Source organism: Hyaena hyaena, unplaced genomic scaffold (assembly GCF_003009895.1).
Source record: "Hyaena hyaena isolate Hyena2069 unplaced genomic scaffold, ASM300989v1 scaffold_1466, whole genome shotgun sequence".
Taxonomy (NCBI): domain Eukaryota; kingdom Metazoa; phylum Chordata; class Mammalia; order Carnivora; family Hyaenidae; genus Hyaena; species Hyaena hyaena.
In genome coordinates, this window is record NW_024082105.1 from 86374 (window position 1) to 102039 (window position 15666).

A 15666-nucleotide genomic window follows, 5' to 3' on the forward strand; every position below is an offset into this window, starting at 1 on the left:
GAGAGGCAGAGAGAGGGAAACACAGAATCTGAAGCAGGATCCAGGCTCTGAGCTATCAGCACAGAGCCCGACGCAGGGCTCAAACCTATGAGCTGCAAGATCATGACCTGGGCCGAAGTCAGATGCTTAACCAACTGAGCCACCCAGGCGTCCCTCAGTCATGGTTTTTTAATTCTGAAAGACTCTCTTAGTCCTAAATCCACACAAATTTCCATGATTTGTGGAATTTTTTAATCACGGATAGATATAAAAGAAGTTTCTCCCTTGATGCAAACTTGCAGACGGCCATGCTATGGGAGCTCATCCGCTGATCACAACGGCATGCTCTGGCCACGAGAGCAATGAATGCTGGTGGGTGGGACCCAGAGGTCCCGTGAATCCTGCACAATGAGGTCTACACAGTGAGAAAGCTCTTTCATGGAAGTATTCTGACTAACATGTACATTCATGTCCTGCTTAGCTGGCCCCCCAAGGCACAACCCTCAAACTTGCTGACAATCACTATGGTAGCATTTCCCGAAGTAGGTTTTAGAGAACATTCCAATGAATGTGAAGAAACTTTTATTCAGACAGATTTCTGTGGCCAAACAAATTTGGAAATCTCTAAGTTAAACAAGTCTAAACAGTTTTTTCTTTTAATGGCAGGACTTCCTGGAGCCTTTAATATTCTAATGCCTATCATGACTCTCCTAAAAGGGATTTAATAGGACTTTTTGAAACATTTATCTAAAAGACCCAATTTTTTTTTTTTGTGCAAAGTACCTTTAAAGCCTCGTATCTGATCTGCTTGATTACCTGCTTTACAAATCTCAGATTTGTATTGTTTCTATATTACAACCAGGAGGCCTTCAGAAATGTGATCACATTCTGGAATAAAGCACGGATTAGAGAGAGGCTTTACTTGTTGAAGTTCATACTGAGCGGACAGTGGTTTACTGTAAGGTGTCGAGAAGGCTTCAAGACTGGAAGAGTGAGCTAGGCCTCAATTTATAACTCGCCTTCCTTAGTTCATGCGAAGTATACCCCAGCATCTCTGCATCTGCCCAGATTCAAATGGAAGGCCCCAAGCACAGCAGAACGACTGACGTGGACAATTTCTGCTTAGCCAGACCTTGCGTTAACTTCCTCCCATGGGCATAGACGATCGTGAAGGAAGTCTACTGCAGAGGAATCATCCACAAGCCATTACAGCGCCCACCCCCAGCACCCCTCTACGGGAGGACGCTGTGGCATCACTACCGAACGGAGGAAAGGTTGAGGGTGAGGACGATGAACAAGGGGAAGTGGGGTACACGAGTCCGGCTCCGCATCAAGCCATAGCTCAGATCACATGAGGGAAGCTCCTGCAACGTGGAGGGGGACAACGTCATCAAGTTCCAAGTGATGAAGAGTGGAAAACACTTCCACTGGGGCACAATGTCAAGGCTATGTCTAACGTGCTGTAATCTCCCAAGCATGTGGAAGGAACGCAGAGGAAACACTGAGAAGGTAAGGCCAGGGCCAAAAGAAAGAGCTGCATTTAGAGAAGCCATGAAATCTATCATTGAAATCTGAACACTCTGAGTGTAAAATGATACTAAAAACAACAATTACTCTGAGATAGAGGATTTCTGCGCAGCTATACGTTCCAGTTTGGGATGTATGGTTATCCCAGCTCGATGGGTAGAGAGAGGGGATGGGAGGGGGAGGTTTGGAATGACAGGCACGGATAAGGTCTTCTTTCTACCCTTCCTTCCCATTAGGAAATGTCTGTCAACCCAAAAGAAAATAGTCATTTGAAACGGACAGTCATCTGAAAGGCATCTGCTGCCCTTATATAGCTTATTAAAGTTCACGAAACGTCATCCCCAAACATCAAAACTGCCACTGGATACCTGCGACATGGGTGAGTGGGCCACAGCAACAGAGCCTGCAGTTGCCACCTCAGGCTTGAAAGGATCGAAGTCCAGATCCAACAATGTCTCCTCTTTCTTCACCTCAGGGACTTCATTCTGTTAAAGCAGGACGCAACAAAATATGAGACGTTGTGCTCTAATCCACGTATAATCCTCTAACTAACATCACTGAGTATCCCCCAAGCACGCTCTGATAGTTTACCCAGAGTCACTTGCTAAATGTTAAGAAGGGGGAAGTAACTGACTCTGGCCAACCAGAACCTAAGGTGCCTTGAAATGTGACCCAGGCTTCAGTTTCTGTCCTTTGTCCAGCTCCAAATCCAGCCAATGAAGAGAATGTTGAAGAAGTATGTCCTGATGCCATCAAGATCCAAGGACTTTCCTCTGCTATTTTAGCAATCTCAGATCAAGAATTACAGATGGATAAAATAGGCCAAGGGTTGGACCCATCACTGTAGCCCACTGCTGGGAGGTCCCCTGCGAAGCCAGCATGTAAAAAGGAAGGGATACCATCTACTCTGACTACACCCATCTGCGTCACCCCCTCAGATTTAGTTATCACATAACCATTCTTCATCCATAATTCTGTCGGTCTCCACTGTGCATATGAGGGAGGGAGGGTGAAAGAGACAGTGATAGGGAGAGAACCATGTCCCCGGACATCTGCTATAAAATCACCCTCTTGGATTAGAGAGAGGTAAGCCAAATATGACCTAGGATAAAAGTCCTGCTCCAACAGCAAAACATTTATAATACTTAACATTAATATTTGTTCATTTATTGTGATATCATGATACAAAAAAATAACATGGCTTGAAGTTGAGCCTACCCTTGGCTCAAGTCATACAGTAAGGGTCAGAGCTGAAATAAAGCCCCATAAACCATCACAATGAAGAGAACTGGGACAGTTCTCACAGAATCAAGTGACCTGTGTTTGGCGTTTGATAGAAGCTTCAGTTTTGACCATCTGTAGTCTAGAAATTCAAAGGTCACAACCATGGATGAAGCAGGTAAGAAAAGGAATGCTCAGAGAAAGATTTTAAAGAACAAGACTTCTCTTAATTAATAATGATCATAGATGAAAATTTGAGAACATAGAGCTGTCTGAGAAGCTTTGGGGCATCATAGATCATTTTTCTTTGTGTATTCACACTCACTATTGAAGGAAATCTGCTAAAATACCACGCTATTGGTCCTGAGCTGCCTATTTTGTGACATGATTTTTCTTACACACGTTTAAAAGTTCACAAGGATAATGCTCTTCTGAGATCCCTCTTGTTTTAATATAATCACAAAACCATCAACTGATTCCTTTGGTCCCTATTCAAAATCTACAGCAGTCCTGTATTTCACCAACATTTGTATTGGTACAAGTTATACGTTTAAAACTGCGACCACTTATATTGACTTAGAATGCGCTAGGCACTGTTCTGAGAGCTTCGTGCATATCAGTATTAACTGAGGTTAGGGCACTTGGCTGCAGTCTAATGATGACAGCACTGCAATACCGTGATTGCCTTCAAAGAATGACCTTGCTAGATCCCCCAAACGTCATTTCACCTGCACGGTCTAATCCTTACAAAAATCAAGGGCAAAATGGCATCATTCCTCCATCTGGAGATGAGGAGAGTGGGCTGTTGTCCTGAGCCTGTCATCTGCAGCGCAGCTGAGGCAGGACAGCAACAGCCAGGTGCCTTTGACTCCAGCGCTAATCCAGGCTGCTGCTGCTGAGACCTGGTCCCACATCTCCCACACAGGCACCAGGAGGACCTGCAGAGGCATTCTGGGCAGCCTCTCAATTCTTCACGAAAAGTGAGCCCACCCAAATCTGTCCACTAATCCTCGATGGGCCTCATGGAGCCCCTATGGAAACTCGGATGGAAATGCAGAGATCAAGGATGCAAAGTGGCATGAGAGCTGAAGAGAGCTATGCTTAGACTCTGAGATGGATCTGGGTTTGCACCCAGTTTTGCCACTGGTTAGCTGTCTCTCTCTGGGCAATTAATTCAGCTTCTTTGAGCCTCCATTTTTTCATGCTTAAAATGAGAGTAATACTACTCACCTAGTTAAGATTGTCATGAGTAGTAAAGACAATTTACCAGACAAACTACCAATACCAGGGATGAGAGAGGGGGCGTTACCAGAGATAGTAACAAAACAATAAGGAAGTATTATAAACCACTTTATCCCAATACATTTAACATTTAGATGAAAGAGACAAATTTCTTGAGAAATACAAACTACCACATATAGAGAAGTTGAATCACTATGCTGTACGCCTGAAACTAATGTAACATTGTGTGTCAACTATACTCAAATAAAAAAAAATTTTAAGAGAAAAACAAACAAACAAATAAAAACAAACCCCAGCAGGCCCAAATGGCTCTTCTGGTGAATTCTACCAAAGAGTTAAGTAAGATAAAAATATCAATTCCACAAAATTGAAGAGGAGTGAATGATTTCCCAACTTATTCTATGGAGAAAGCATTACCTTGGTAATAAAATCAGAAAATGACTTTTTTTTCCTTTTTACTTTAAATGTTTATTCATTTTGAGAAAGAGAGAGAGAAAAAGAGCGTGCAAGTAGGGGAGGGGCAGAGAGAGGAGGACAGAGAATCCAAAGGGGGTTCTGTGCTGACAGCAGCAAGCCCGGTGTGAGGCTGGAACTCACAAACCACAAGATCATGACCGAGATGAAGTTGAACAGTCAACTGACTGAGCCACTCAGCTACCCAGAAAAACGACGTTATTAAAAACAACACCCTATGGACTAACATTCCTCATCAACAGAGATGCAAAAATGCTAGAGAAAGCTTTAGCAAACTGAATGAAAAAAAAATATATATATATAAACACTGCACCATAACCAAATGGGGTTTACCTAGGGAATGCATGACTGATTTACCATTTGAAAACCAATGAGTGTAATTCAGTAGAAAAAATAATTGAGGGGCGACTGGGTGGCTCAGTCGGTTGGGCACCAACTTCAGGTCAGGTCATGATCTTGCAATTTGTGAGTTCAAGCCCAGCATCAGGCTCTGTGATGACAGCTCAGAGCTTGGAGCCTGCTTCGGATTCTGTGTCTCCCTCTCCTCCTCATGCTCTCTGTCCCTCTGTCTCTCAAAAATAAATAAACATTAAAAAAGAAGAAGAAGAAAAAGTATTTTAAAAAATCCATATCCATTCCTGTTTAAATCTCTCAATGAAGTAGGAAAAATAGGCAACTTCCTCAGCCTGATAAGGGCATCTACAAAAACATACAACTATCATCATGTTTAATAACATAAGACTAGAAGCTTCTCCCCTAAGATCGAGACAAGTATGGCCGCCTCACTACTTCTACCCAGGAATATACTGGCAGTCCTAAAGAGTAAAGTAACGCAGAAAAAAAGCAATAAAAGACTTCCAGATTAAAAAGAAAAAAGTAAAACTATGTTAATTCACAGAAGATATGATCACTTATATAGAAAAGTCCTTGCAGGATATAGCATTAATATACAAAATTAATATAACAAAAATTTTATTGATATATAATAGTATGAAAAACCAGAAACAAATTTTAAAAATCTTATTTACAATAGCACTAAAACTATGAACTACTTAGGGATAAACCCAACCAAAGATGAGAAATACCTGTACACTGGATACTATAAAACACAGCAGAGATAAATTAGAGAAGACCTTAAAATAAAGGAAAAGCTATAGTTTCTGGGTCACAAAACTCATTATTATTAAGACATCAGTGCTCCCCAAACTGATCTACAGATTCAATGCAATGCCAATCAATATCTGTATAGGGGTGAATACTGTGTGTCCTACCCCCCACAAAGTTCATGATTATAAGGAGCCCATGATAGTGACTTATTTGGCAACAGGGCCTTTGCAGGTGTAGTGAAATAAAGATGAGGTCATACTGAATTAGGATGGACATCAATGCAATGACTAGTGACCTTACAAAAACAGGGCAATTTGGATACATAAACACAAAGACATGTGAGGGCACAAAGCACACAGCCACACGCGGAAAACACATGTGATGACAGAGGCAGAGACTGAATGACGTATCTACATGCCAAGTAATACCAAGGACTGTCAGCAACCACCGGAAGGAGAGAGGAGCAAGGAAGGACCCTAGAGCCTTCAGAAGAAGCATGGCCCTGCTGATCTCAGACTCGATCATGACCTTTATCTGACCTCTAGCCTCCAAAACTGTGAGAGTAAATGTCTCTTGGCATAAGCTACTTCTTTGTTAAAATAGCTCTAGGAATCTAATAAAATATAACAGAAGGTATTTTTGTGGAAACGTACATATTGATTCTAAGATACATGTGGAGATTCAGAAGACCTACAACAGCCAAAAAAACTCTGAAAAAGAGTAACAAAGCTGAAGGACTAACCTCATCTGATTTCAAGACAGTACAAAGTGACAGTAATCAAGATTAACACAGTACCGGCATAAAAGGTAGGCAAATGGATCAATAAAGAATCACAGAGCTCAGAAAGAGAACGACCCATAGACAACTAACTTTCCACAAAGGTACAAGGTCATTCGGTAGAACAAAGATAGACTTTTCAACACTTACATTTGAACTGTAAAGCAATAAACTTCAACCCATACTTTGCACATATTAAAAAATTAATTCCAAATTAGTCCCGGACCCTAACTGTAACGCCTAAAGCTGTAAAACTTCTAGAAGAAAACATTGGAGAAAATCTTTGTGACCTTGGGTTAGGCAAAGGATTTTTTAGATGTGATGTGAAATGCCTAATTCTTAAGAAAGAAATACACTGGATAAACTGGACCTCATCAAAATAAAAAACATCTACTACTCTACTTAAAAGCACGAAAGAATGTCAACATAAGCCACATGCTGGAAGAAAATATTTGCAAATCATGTATCTGATAAAAGGCTTGTATCCAGAACATATAAAGGACTCTCAAAACTCCATCAAATAAGTGAATACATCAGCAAAAGTTTTTCAGACACCAGTGAGGACATACTAATGTCACAGTAATGTATCATAATGTTCTCTAGACTCATCCGTGTTGTCAGAAATGACAGGATTTACTTTTTCTAAGGCCAAATAATAGTCCATTGTGTTTATATGCCACATTTTTTTTACTCATTTATCCACTGATGGACATTTAGTGTTTTTTATTTTTGAGAGGCAGAGAGAGCATGAGCAGAGGAAGGCAGAGAGGGAAGGAGACACAGAATCCCAAGCAGGCTCCAGGCTCCGAGCTGTCAGCACAGAGCCCAACACGGGGCCTGAACTCAGGAACTGCGAGATCATGACCTGAGTTAAAGTCGGACGCTCAACTGACTGAGCTGCCCAGGCGCCCCCCACTGACGGACATTTAGGTTGTTTCCACGGATTGTCTATTGTGAATAGCGCTGTTACGACCACAGGAATGCAGATAGCTCTTTGAGATACTGATTTCATTTTAATACCCAGGAGTGGGATTGCTGGATCATAAGGTAGCTCTATTTTTAATTTTCTGAGGAAACTCCATACTGTTTTCCATAGTGGTTCTACCAACTGACAATCCCATGCACAGTGTACAAGGATTCCCTGTTCTCCACACCCTCGCCAACATCTGTTCTTTGTCTTTTTTGTAACAGCCATTCTACCAGGTGTGACTCTGACGCACATCTCTCTGATGGTGGGTGGCAGTGAGCACCTTTTCATGTGTCTGTTGGCCTTCTGTGTGTCTTCTGCAGAGAAATGTCCATTCAGGTCCCTTGTCCATTTTTTAAATCCAACTATTTAATTTTTTTTCTTTTTGCTATTGAGTAGAATGAGTTTCTTATATATTTTCGATATTAACCCCTTATCAGACATGTGATTTGCAAATATTTTCTCCCATTCCCTACATTGCCTTTTCACTCTATTGATTATTTCCTCTGCTGTGCAGAAGTTTCTACGGTAAGTAAAATAAGCAAGACACAGAAAGAGAAAGGATCTCACATATATCAAAAATAGTCAAAACTGTGGAAGCAGAGAGTAGAATGGTGGTTGCCAGGGCCTCAGGGAGGGGAGACAGAGAGATGTTAGTCAAGGGGTATAAAGTTGCAGTTATGTAAGTCCTGGAGATCTAATAATGCTCAGCATGGCACTTGTAGGTAAAGAGAGTGCATTATACACTTGAAATCTGCCAAGACGATAGATATTAAGTGTTTTCACATCAACAACAACAATAACAACAACAAAAAGAGGGTAGCTATGTGAAGACATAGAGATATTAATTAGCTGGACTGGGGAGATTACTTCACACTTCATAATGTGTACAGATATCAAAACATCAAGTTGTATACCTTAAATATACACAATTGTTATTTGTCAGTTATAACCCAACAGAGCTGGGAAAAGAAAAAGATGATATGCAGATATCAAACGAGCACATGAAAAGATGCTTAACATCATTAGTCACTGGGGAAATGTGAACTAAATCGCAATGAAATAACACTGTATACTTACAATCATGGCTAAAATTAAAAAGACTAACCACACCAAGTATTGGCAAGGATATGGAGGAACCGGAATCTTATTCAATATGGATGGAAACACAAATAGTATAATCACTTAGAAAAGTGTGGCAGTTTCTTAATAAGTTAAATTTACTTCTACCGTATGATCCAGCCAGTTCACCCTTAGAGATTTACTGAAGTGAAATGGAAGCATGTACACAAAGAACAATTTGTACACAAATGTTCACAGCACCTTTATTTATAATACCCCAAAATTAGGGGTGCCTGGGTGGCTCAGTTGGTTAAGCGTCTGACTTCAGCTCCGGTTATGATCTCACAGGTTCATGGGTTCGATCCTGCATTGCGACAGCTCAGAGCCTGGAGCTGCTTCAGATTCTGTGTCTCCATCTCTCTCTGCCCTTCCCCCCCCCCTTAAAAATGAATAAACATTTTAAAAAATTAAAAAAAATAATAGTCCCAAATTAGAAACAATCCAAATATCCATCAATGGATTTAAAAAACCAAACAAACCCTGATGTGTCCATATGATGAAATATTCCTCACCAATAAGAAGGAATGAAATTACTGATACAAGCTACAGAATGGATGAACCTCATAATAACCATGCAGAATAGTAGAAGCCAGACTGAAAAGGGTGCACACTGAAATCTCTACAAAATTCTAGGAGATTCACACTCGTGTATGGCGACAGTAGGCGGAGCGTTTGCCTGGAGGCTACACCACGTGGAGAGGAACAGGAAGGATTACAGACAGAAAGAAACTTCAGGGGTGAGAGAGACCGTCGTTACCTCGGTCCTGGTGATGGTTTCGTGGGTGCACACAATATCTCAAAACTTATCAAAATGTATGCTTTAAATATGTGCCATTGACTGCGTGTCGTTCATACATGGATGAAACTGATTAATGGAAGGAAGTACTCTAATAACAGGAGGTTAGTTAAACCTACTATAGCACAACTTCACGATACAGCGCTCTGTTCTTATTTACAATGGTGAGATATACATTAAATTGACATGAAAATATCTTTGTTATATTTGTAGCAAAAAAAAAGCCCATAGGTTATAAAACTGATATAAAATATTGATCAAATTTCCAAAAAATATACCTTTCTGCACTGTTTGAAGAGAATAAACTTGTGGCATTACAAAAGCTACATTCATAAGAGTGGGTTTTGCTGAGAAATATAACTACACTTTCAAGTTTTTATGTTTTGCTTCTGGAATTTACTAGTGTTTTGGGGGTTAACCATGCCTCCTTTATGGCATTACTCTTATCAGCATATCAGGTAACAGAGATTTCAATTTATAGCTATAGACATAAAATATTTACAAGTATTAAGGGTGAGTGCAGACAGACAGACAGATATATACACACATGCACACATACACTTACAATGATTTCTTTTTTTCTTAAAATTTTTAACATTTTTTTTTTATTTCTAGGAGAGAGAGAGACAGCATGAGCAGGGGAGGGTCAGAGAGAGAGGGAGTCACAGACTCTGAAACAGGCTCCAGGCTCTGAGCTGGCAGTCAGCACAGAGCCTGACGCGGGGCTCGAACCCACGAACCGCGAGATCATGACCTAAGCGAAAGTCGGACACTTAACCAAGTAAGCCACCCAGGCGCCCCAACATTTATTTTTTGTGAGAGAGAGAAAGAGAATGAGTAGGGGAGGAGCAGAGAGAGAGGAAGACATAGTATCCGAAGCAGCTCCAGGCTCTGAGCTGCAAGCACAGAGCCCAAAAGGGGGGCTCGAACCCACATACTGCGAGATCATGACCTGAGTCAAAGTTGGATGTTTAACCAACTGAGCCACCCAGGCGCCCCTATTTCTTAATGATAACACAGTATTTCAGTGAGCCAAATAAAGTCATAGATACTATTTCTTCCAAAAACTTTTTACTTTTTTTCTTTCATTAAACATCTCTTAAGAACATTTTTATCATATTCTAAATATTAGGCAGGACACTTACTACTTCCCAATAAGTCTGGGGAGGTCAGATAATGGAGCTTAAGACAGAAAGGTTAAATAAAGTTTTTAGGAACAAGGCCAATTGGGAGTTATTTTTCATGTAATAGGTTATGTCTTTTATTGAAGGGTCACAAAATAGCTAACAATTTCTAAAAGTGAGTAAAGTTTTTGCATTTCATTAGTAATTATGAATGCAGTGGTCTAAGAAAAAATTTTTAAATGTTTATTTCTTTTGAGAGAAAGAAAGTGTGTGTATGAGTGGGGGAGGGGGAGGGAGAGAATCGCAGGTAGGCTCTGCACTGTCAGCACAGAGGCCGACGCACAGCTCGATCTCACAGACCTAGAGATCAAGACCTGAGCCAAAACCAAGAGTCAGACACTTAACTGACTAAGGCACCCAGGCACCCCCCAGGGAATTTAACTTTATAACTGAGGGCTTATGGTAAGACCACTACAGACAGGCATGCTGCAGTTACTGTGAATAATGGTAGTTACTACAGTATCCTGACAGGGCTCAAGAGCTTTATATTTGCAATCTCAGAATGAGACATCCTTCAACCATTCTATAAGACACTGTCAAGTATTTGTTCTACAATTTTTATTATATACGACATTAAAAGAATAGTACAACAAGGGGCACCTAGGTGGCTCGGTTGGTTAAGCGTCTGACTCTTGATTTTGGCTCAGGTCATGATCTCATGGTTCATGAGTTCAAGCCCCACATTGGGCTCTGTGCTGACAGCGTGGAACCTGCTTGGGATTCTGTCTCTCACTCTCTGCCCTTCCCCAACTCATGCTGTCTCTGTCTCTCTCAAAGTAAATACATAAACTTAAAAAACGAAATAGTACAACAAAGACCCACTTACCCATGACCTGAACTTGTCAAAGCTCTCCTGTTGCCATATTTGGTGTGTGTGCCTACCTACATTTATACGATCCTGCAAATGTTCTAATGAGTTGACGCACAGCAAACTAAACTTTCTAAGGAACTAGATTCTTTGCTGGCTTTTTGTTTTTACTGGAGCAAGTTGGTAGGCTGCAAAGCCATTATAGTGCAGCCTGTCATGACTTCTGCTCATTGGGCTGGCAGCCACTCTGGTCAAGAGCGTGCAAGCTGACCTTAATGAGGAGAGGGACCGCCAGGGAGATGGATAGGGTCTGTGAGTGCAGTGAGGGTCAGTGGTGGCCACGGGTGAGCAAATGGGCCAGCTGCTGCTGCTCCTACCACTGCATCCGGGGTTAATGACAGTATCACTGATACGGAACAACTTGAAGAACTTGGCTAATATCAAAAACCCAAAGATGCTCTAGAGAACATGCACCCACCCTGAACATTAAGGAGAGAGTCTGGATGGATTTGTTCAATTTACTGGATGTCCAGTATTTGCATCCTTCAGGTGCTTAGAACGCTGGCACGTATGGTCGACAGCCTTCTGCTTTCCGCGTCTGCCCTACGAGCACCACTGTGTGGCAGAACGATGATGGGTTTGCTCAACTTTAAAAGTAGGGATAATGACGGGGCACCTGGATGGCTCAGTTGGCTAAGTGTCCGACGTCAGCTCAGGTCATGATCTCACGGTTTGTGAGTTCGAGCCCTGCATCGGTCTCTGCGCTGACGGCTCAGGGCCTGGGGCCTGCTTTGGAATCTGTGTCTCCCTCTGTATCTGTCCCTCCCCCACTCACACCCTGTGTCTCTGTGTCTCTCAAAACTGAATAAAAGTTTCAAAATTTTAAATAAAAATAAAAGTAAAAAGTAGGGAAAATGACCTGTGAATCACAGGAATGACGTCAAAGCTAATTCGAAGGAGACGCTGCATATAACATACTCAGTCGCGTGCTTCCTCATCGTGAGCCCCTTCCCTTCTCCCCAACTCATTCTCCAGCATTCCCCTTCTCCCCTTCTCCTGCTGGCCTCTCCAAGCCAGCAGACCACCACTCCCTAACCCATACCTCAAACCACATTCAAAAGTACAAAATCTCAAAAAAGACTCACACCATGAGATGCTTCGTAAGAAGGTAGAATATAAAATGCAAAAACGGGCAAAGTGTGAAAAGTCTAGACACTGTCAGAGTTTTAGGAGTCTGAGAACCTTGTAAGGTTGTGGGGCCAAACGACACAACGACTTGAGAGCACTGTCAGAGCCCCTGATGACAAACAAACTGCCCCACTTGGGCACCCCTGCGAAGGAACAATGGTGCCATGAGCGACCCAGCAGCCCAACCCACCGGCCAAATGGGGGCTTGAGATGCACCATTTCCTTCCTTTCAGTTTTCAGCTTACTAATTCTTTCTGCACTACCAGAATGCTAACATGTTTACTTGGAAAAAATATCAAGTGAAAGAAGAGGCAGCTGGTCTAGAAATATGCCACATTGACAAGAGAAGTCAAAGTGGTATTCAAAACCAGGCGACAAGATAGCTTGAGTGTAGAATGGCTTCTCCGGGTTGGGGAGAGGAAAAGGGCCATTTCATGAGCTTCTTAAGCAAGCTGAAATTCTAATTCAGTTTGATTGGCTATGTAAAAATTGGATAATTCATGAACTTAAAATGCGAGCTGCAGCATTCGGCTGGAAAGGTTTTGAGCAGCAGAGTTAACTATGCTAACGTGATCCCCACAGCCGCGCGGCTTAGCGGCTGCTCGGCCGTCTCGCCGTCCGGCAGAGGAGCTCTCCGGGCAGCAGTGGTGAGACACATTTGGAGGACTAGGCTTGGACAGTCCAAAGATAACCCACCTGGATTTGTAAACGAGAACGCTATTTTCAAAATGAGAAAACATGCAGGGGCTCCTAGGTGGCTCGGTCGGTTAAGTGCCAGACTCCTGGTTTCTGCTCTGGTCATGATCTCACCGTGTGTGGGTTTGAGCCCCGCACTGGGCTCTGCACTGACGGTGTAGAGCCTGTTTGGGTCTGTCTGTCTGTCTCTCTCTCTCAAAATAAATAAATAAAAACTTAAAACATTTAAAACCAGAGAAAACATGCAACATTGCTGTTGGGAAAAGATTTAAAATAGTTGGGGGCTACCTGCTATGAAAAAAAACCTGAAAACAGGCAATCTCTTCTTCCTCGCTCTGGTCCTCAGGGGTCCCCACACTTTTGAGGATGTTCCCTGACATTTTCTAAGTCCCTCTCTGGTGGTGGCGGCTGTGGCTAGCGATGCTATCTGGTCTGGACACCCACAGGGGCCTGGCGCCCATCTCTCCTCTCTGGAGCACTCTGTGACTACGTGGAGCACCCACCGCACACCGCAAGAACTCGGGCTCTTACCCACCCGGCTGTCCCCACACATGGTGGCCAGGCTTGTTTCCAAGAGGGTGCCTGGTGAGTAGATTGCGCCCCCGGGCCAGCATGGCACCTCACGTATGGATGCCATCAAACTGGCCACCAGAATGCTGCAACAGGCTCATTGCAAGTGACTCAAAATGGTTATATGGACAGAGGCCCCTCTCTGGAAACACTGGCTCAGAGCCACAATCCCTAAGGAAAGGCCTGGTGGGCGAGTAGGGTGAACATCGATGGTGAGAAGAGAAAGCAGTCCAAAACATTCACTTCAGAACATTCTTTGAAGAACAAAAGAAACAACCTTGCATGTGTACGTATCTATGGGTAGATAATATTATGACTGCTTTTTTCAGTCTCGATCTGTTACAATCCTATTTATAGGCCGTACATTTGGTTTCCAGGGATATAATATCTTTTAAGTCTTCGGTTTTAAACATGTTTCACCAAACGCCCACTTCCCTGGAATAGGTAGTACTTTGGGAGGAAAGGGAGACTGTTTGAGAAACTCTGATTTAAACAAAAAGGGCTTTTGTTGCAGAACTTCTCAGAGCGTTGGACGTGCTGACGCAAACTATGTAAAACAGAAGGGGGTACAGCTCCTCCCAGCCTCAGATGACCAAGGACCTCACTCTCACAGCATCTTATAGGATAAGATGAAAAATGCTGTTTTAAAAGAATAATGTGGGGCGCCTGGGTGGCTTAGTTGGTTAAGCCTCTGACTTAAGCTCAGGTCATGATCTCACAGTTCGTGGGTTTGAGCCCCGCGTCGGGCTCTGTGCTGACAGCTCAGAGCCTGGGCCCTGCTTCAGATTCTGTGTGTCCCTCCCTCTCTCTGCGCCTCCCCTGCTCACACTCTGTCTCTGTCTCTCAAAAATGAATAAACATTAAAAAATTAAAAGAATAATGCAGGAATGCATGGCGCACACACACACACACACACACACACACACACACACACACCCCACAGGCAATTTCTTTCCATTTAGGTTCCAGGGAGGGAGAAATAAAGAGGGCTGGCAGTTCCATTTTTGTTATCACACAGCCAGAGAAGCAAAGTCAGCCGTTTGGTCCTGACACGCAGACCTCTCCCTGTAAGCAGGCAGGGATATTTCCCAGAGAAGGTTCTATGATATAGTTAAGGTCTGGGGCCATTAGAGGGCTCTGGAGGCCGGATGGATTGTTTCCAATCCCCAGACACACTCAGGAGGGACTGTCACCATAAGGAAGTGTGGTGTATGAGACACAAATGCATCGGAGGTGAGGGATATTTCAACCTCCACACCTGGAGCTTCTGGGCGGGATTAATATAGACACTCTTCTTTCCCACTAAGTACAGGATAAAAATAGCAAACTGGGGACAAAAACCTACCTGTCCAATATAGAATGACTTATTAAACTTGTTTAAAATATCAAAATAAAACTGAAATGGACCACTCCCTATGATCATAAATATTAGATATCTGGGAGAGAAAAGCTTTTCAGATACGTCTCAGCCTTCTAGCTGTCAATGCTCCGCTTCCGCACAGCTGGCATTGCCCTTTCTCCTGGGGTTGTTCGTTCTTTTTCATCGTTTATGTGTGCCTATCTAAAATGTCACAGCCTCAGGGCAACGGTCCCTTCCCTTAGAATATGCAACTTGACATAGAACCTGATCGACACATCGAATATTATGAGCACACATGTACATGAGCGTGTATGTATGTGTAAGTCCAACAGCCCGAAATATGGAGTATTTGGAGTCATACTATTTAAGAAATTAAAAAAAAAATTTAATGTTGTATTTATTTCTGAGAGAGAGAGAGGCAGCATGAGCAGGGGAGGGGCAGAGAGAAGGAGACACAGAATCTGAAGCAGTTCCAGGCTCTGAGCTGTCAGCACAGAGCCTGACACAGGGCTTGAACCCACAAACCGTGAGATCATGACCTAAGCTAAAGTTGGACCTTTAACCAACTGAGCCACACAGGTGCCCCTAAAAAATTTTTTTAATGTTTTTTATTTTTGAGAGAGAGAGAGCGTGCACTAGCAGGGGAG

The 15666-nt window shown here is 42.7% G+C and overlaps 1 protein-coding gene across 1 annotated transcript in view; it reads right to left on the reverse strand.

Moving 5' to 3' along the window:
- AMPH (amphiphysin) overlaps positions 1 to 15666 on the reverse strand; it is a 240897-nt gene that overhangs the window by 46892 nt on the left and 178339 nt on the right. The window contains exon 12 of the mRNA XM_039223853.1: positions 1875 to 1991. Coding sequence (XP_039079784.1) covers positions 1875 to 1991 — 117 coding nt within the window. The remainder of the gene's footprint in view (positions 1 to 1874; positions 1992 to 15666) is intronic.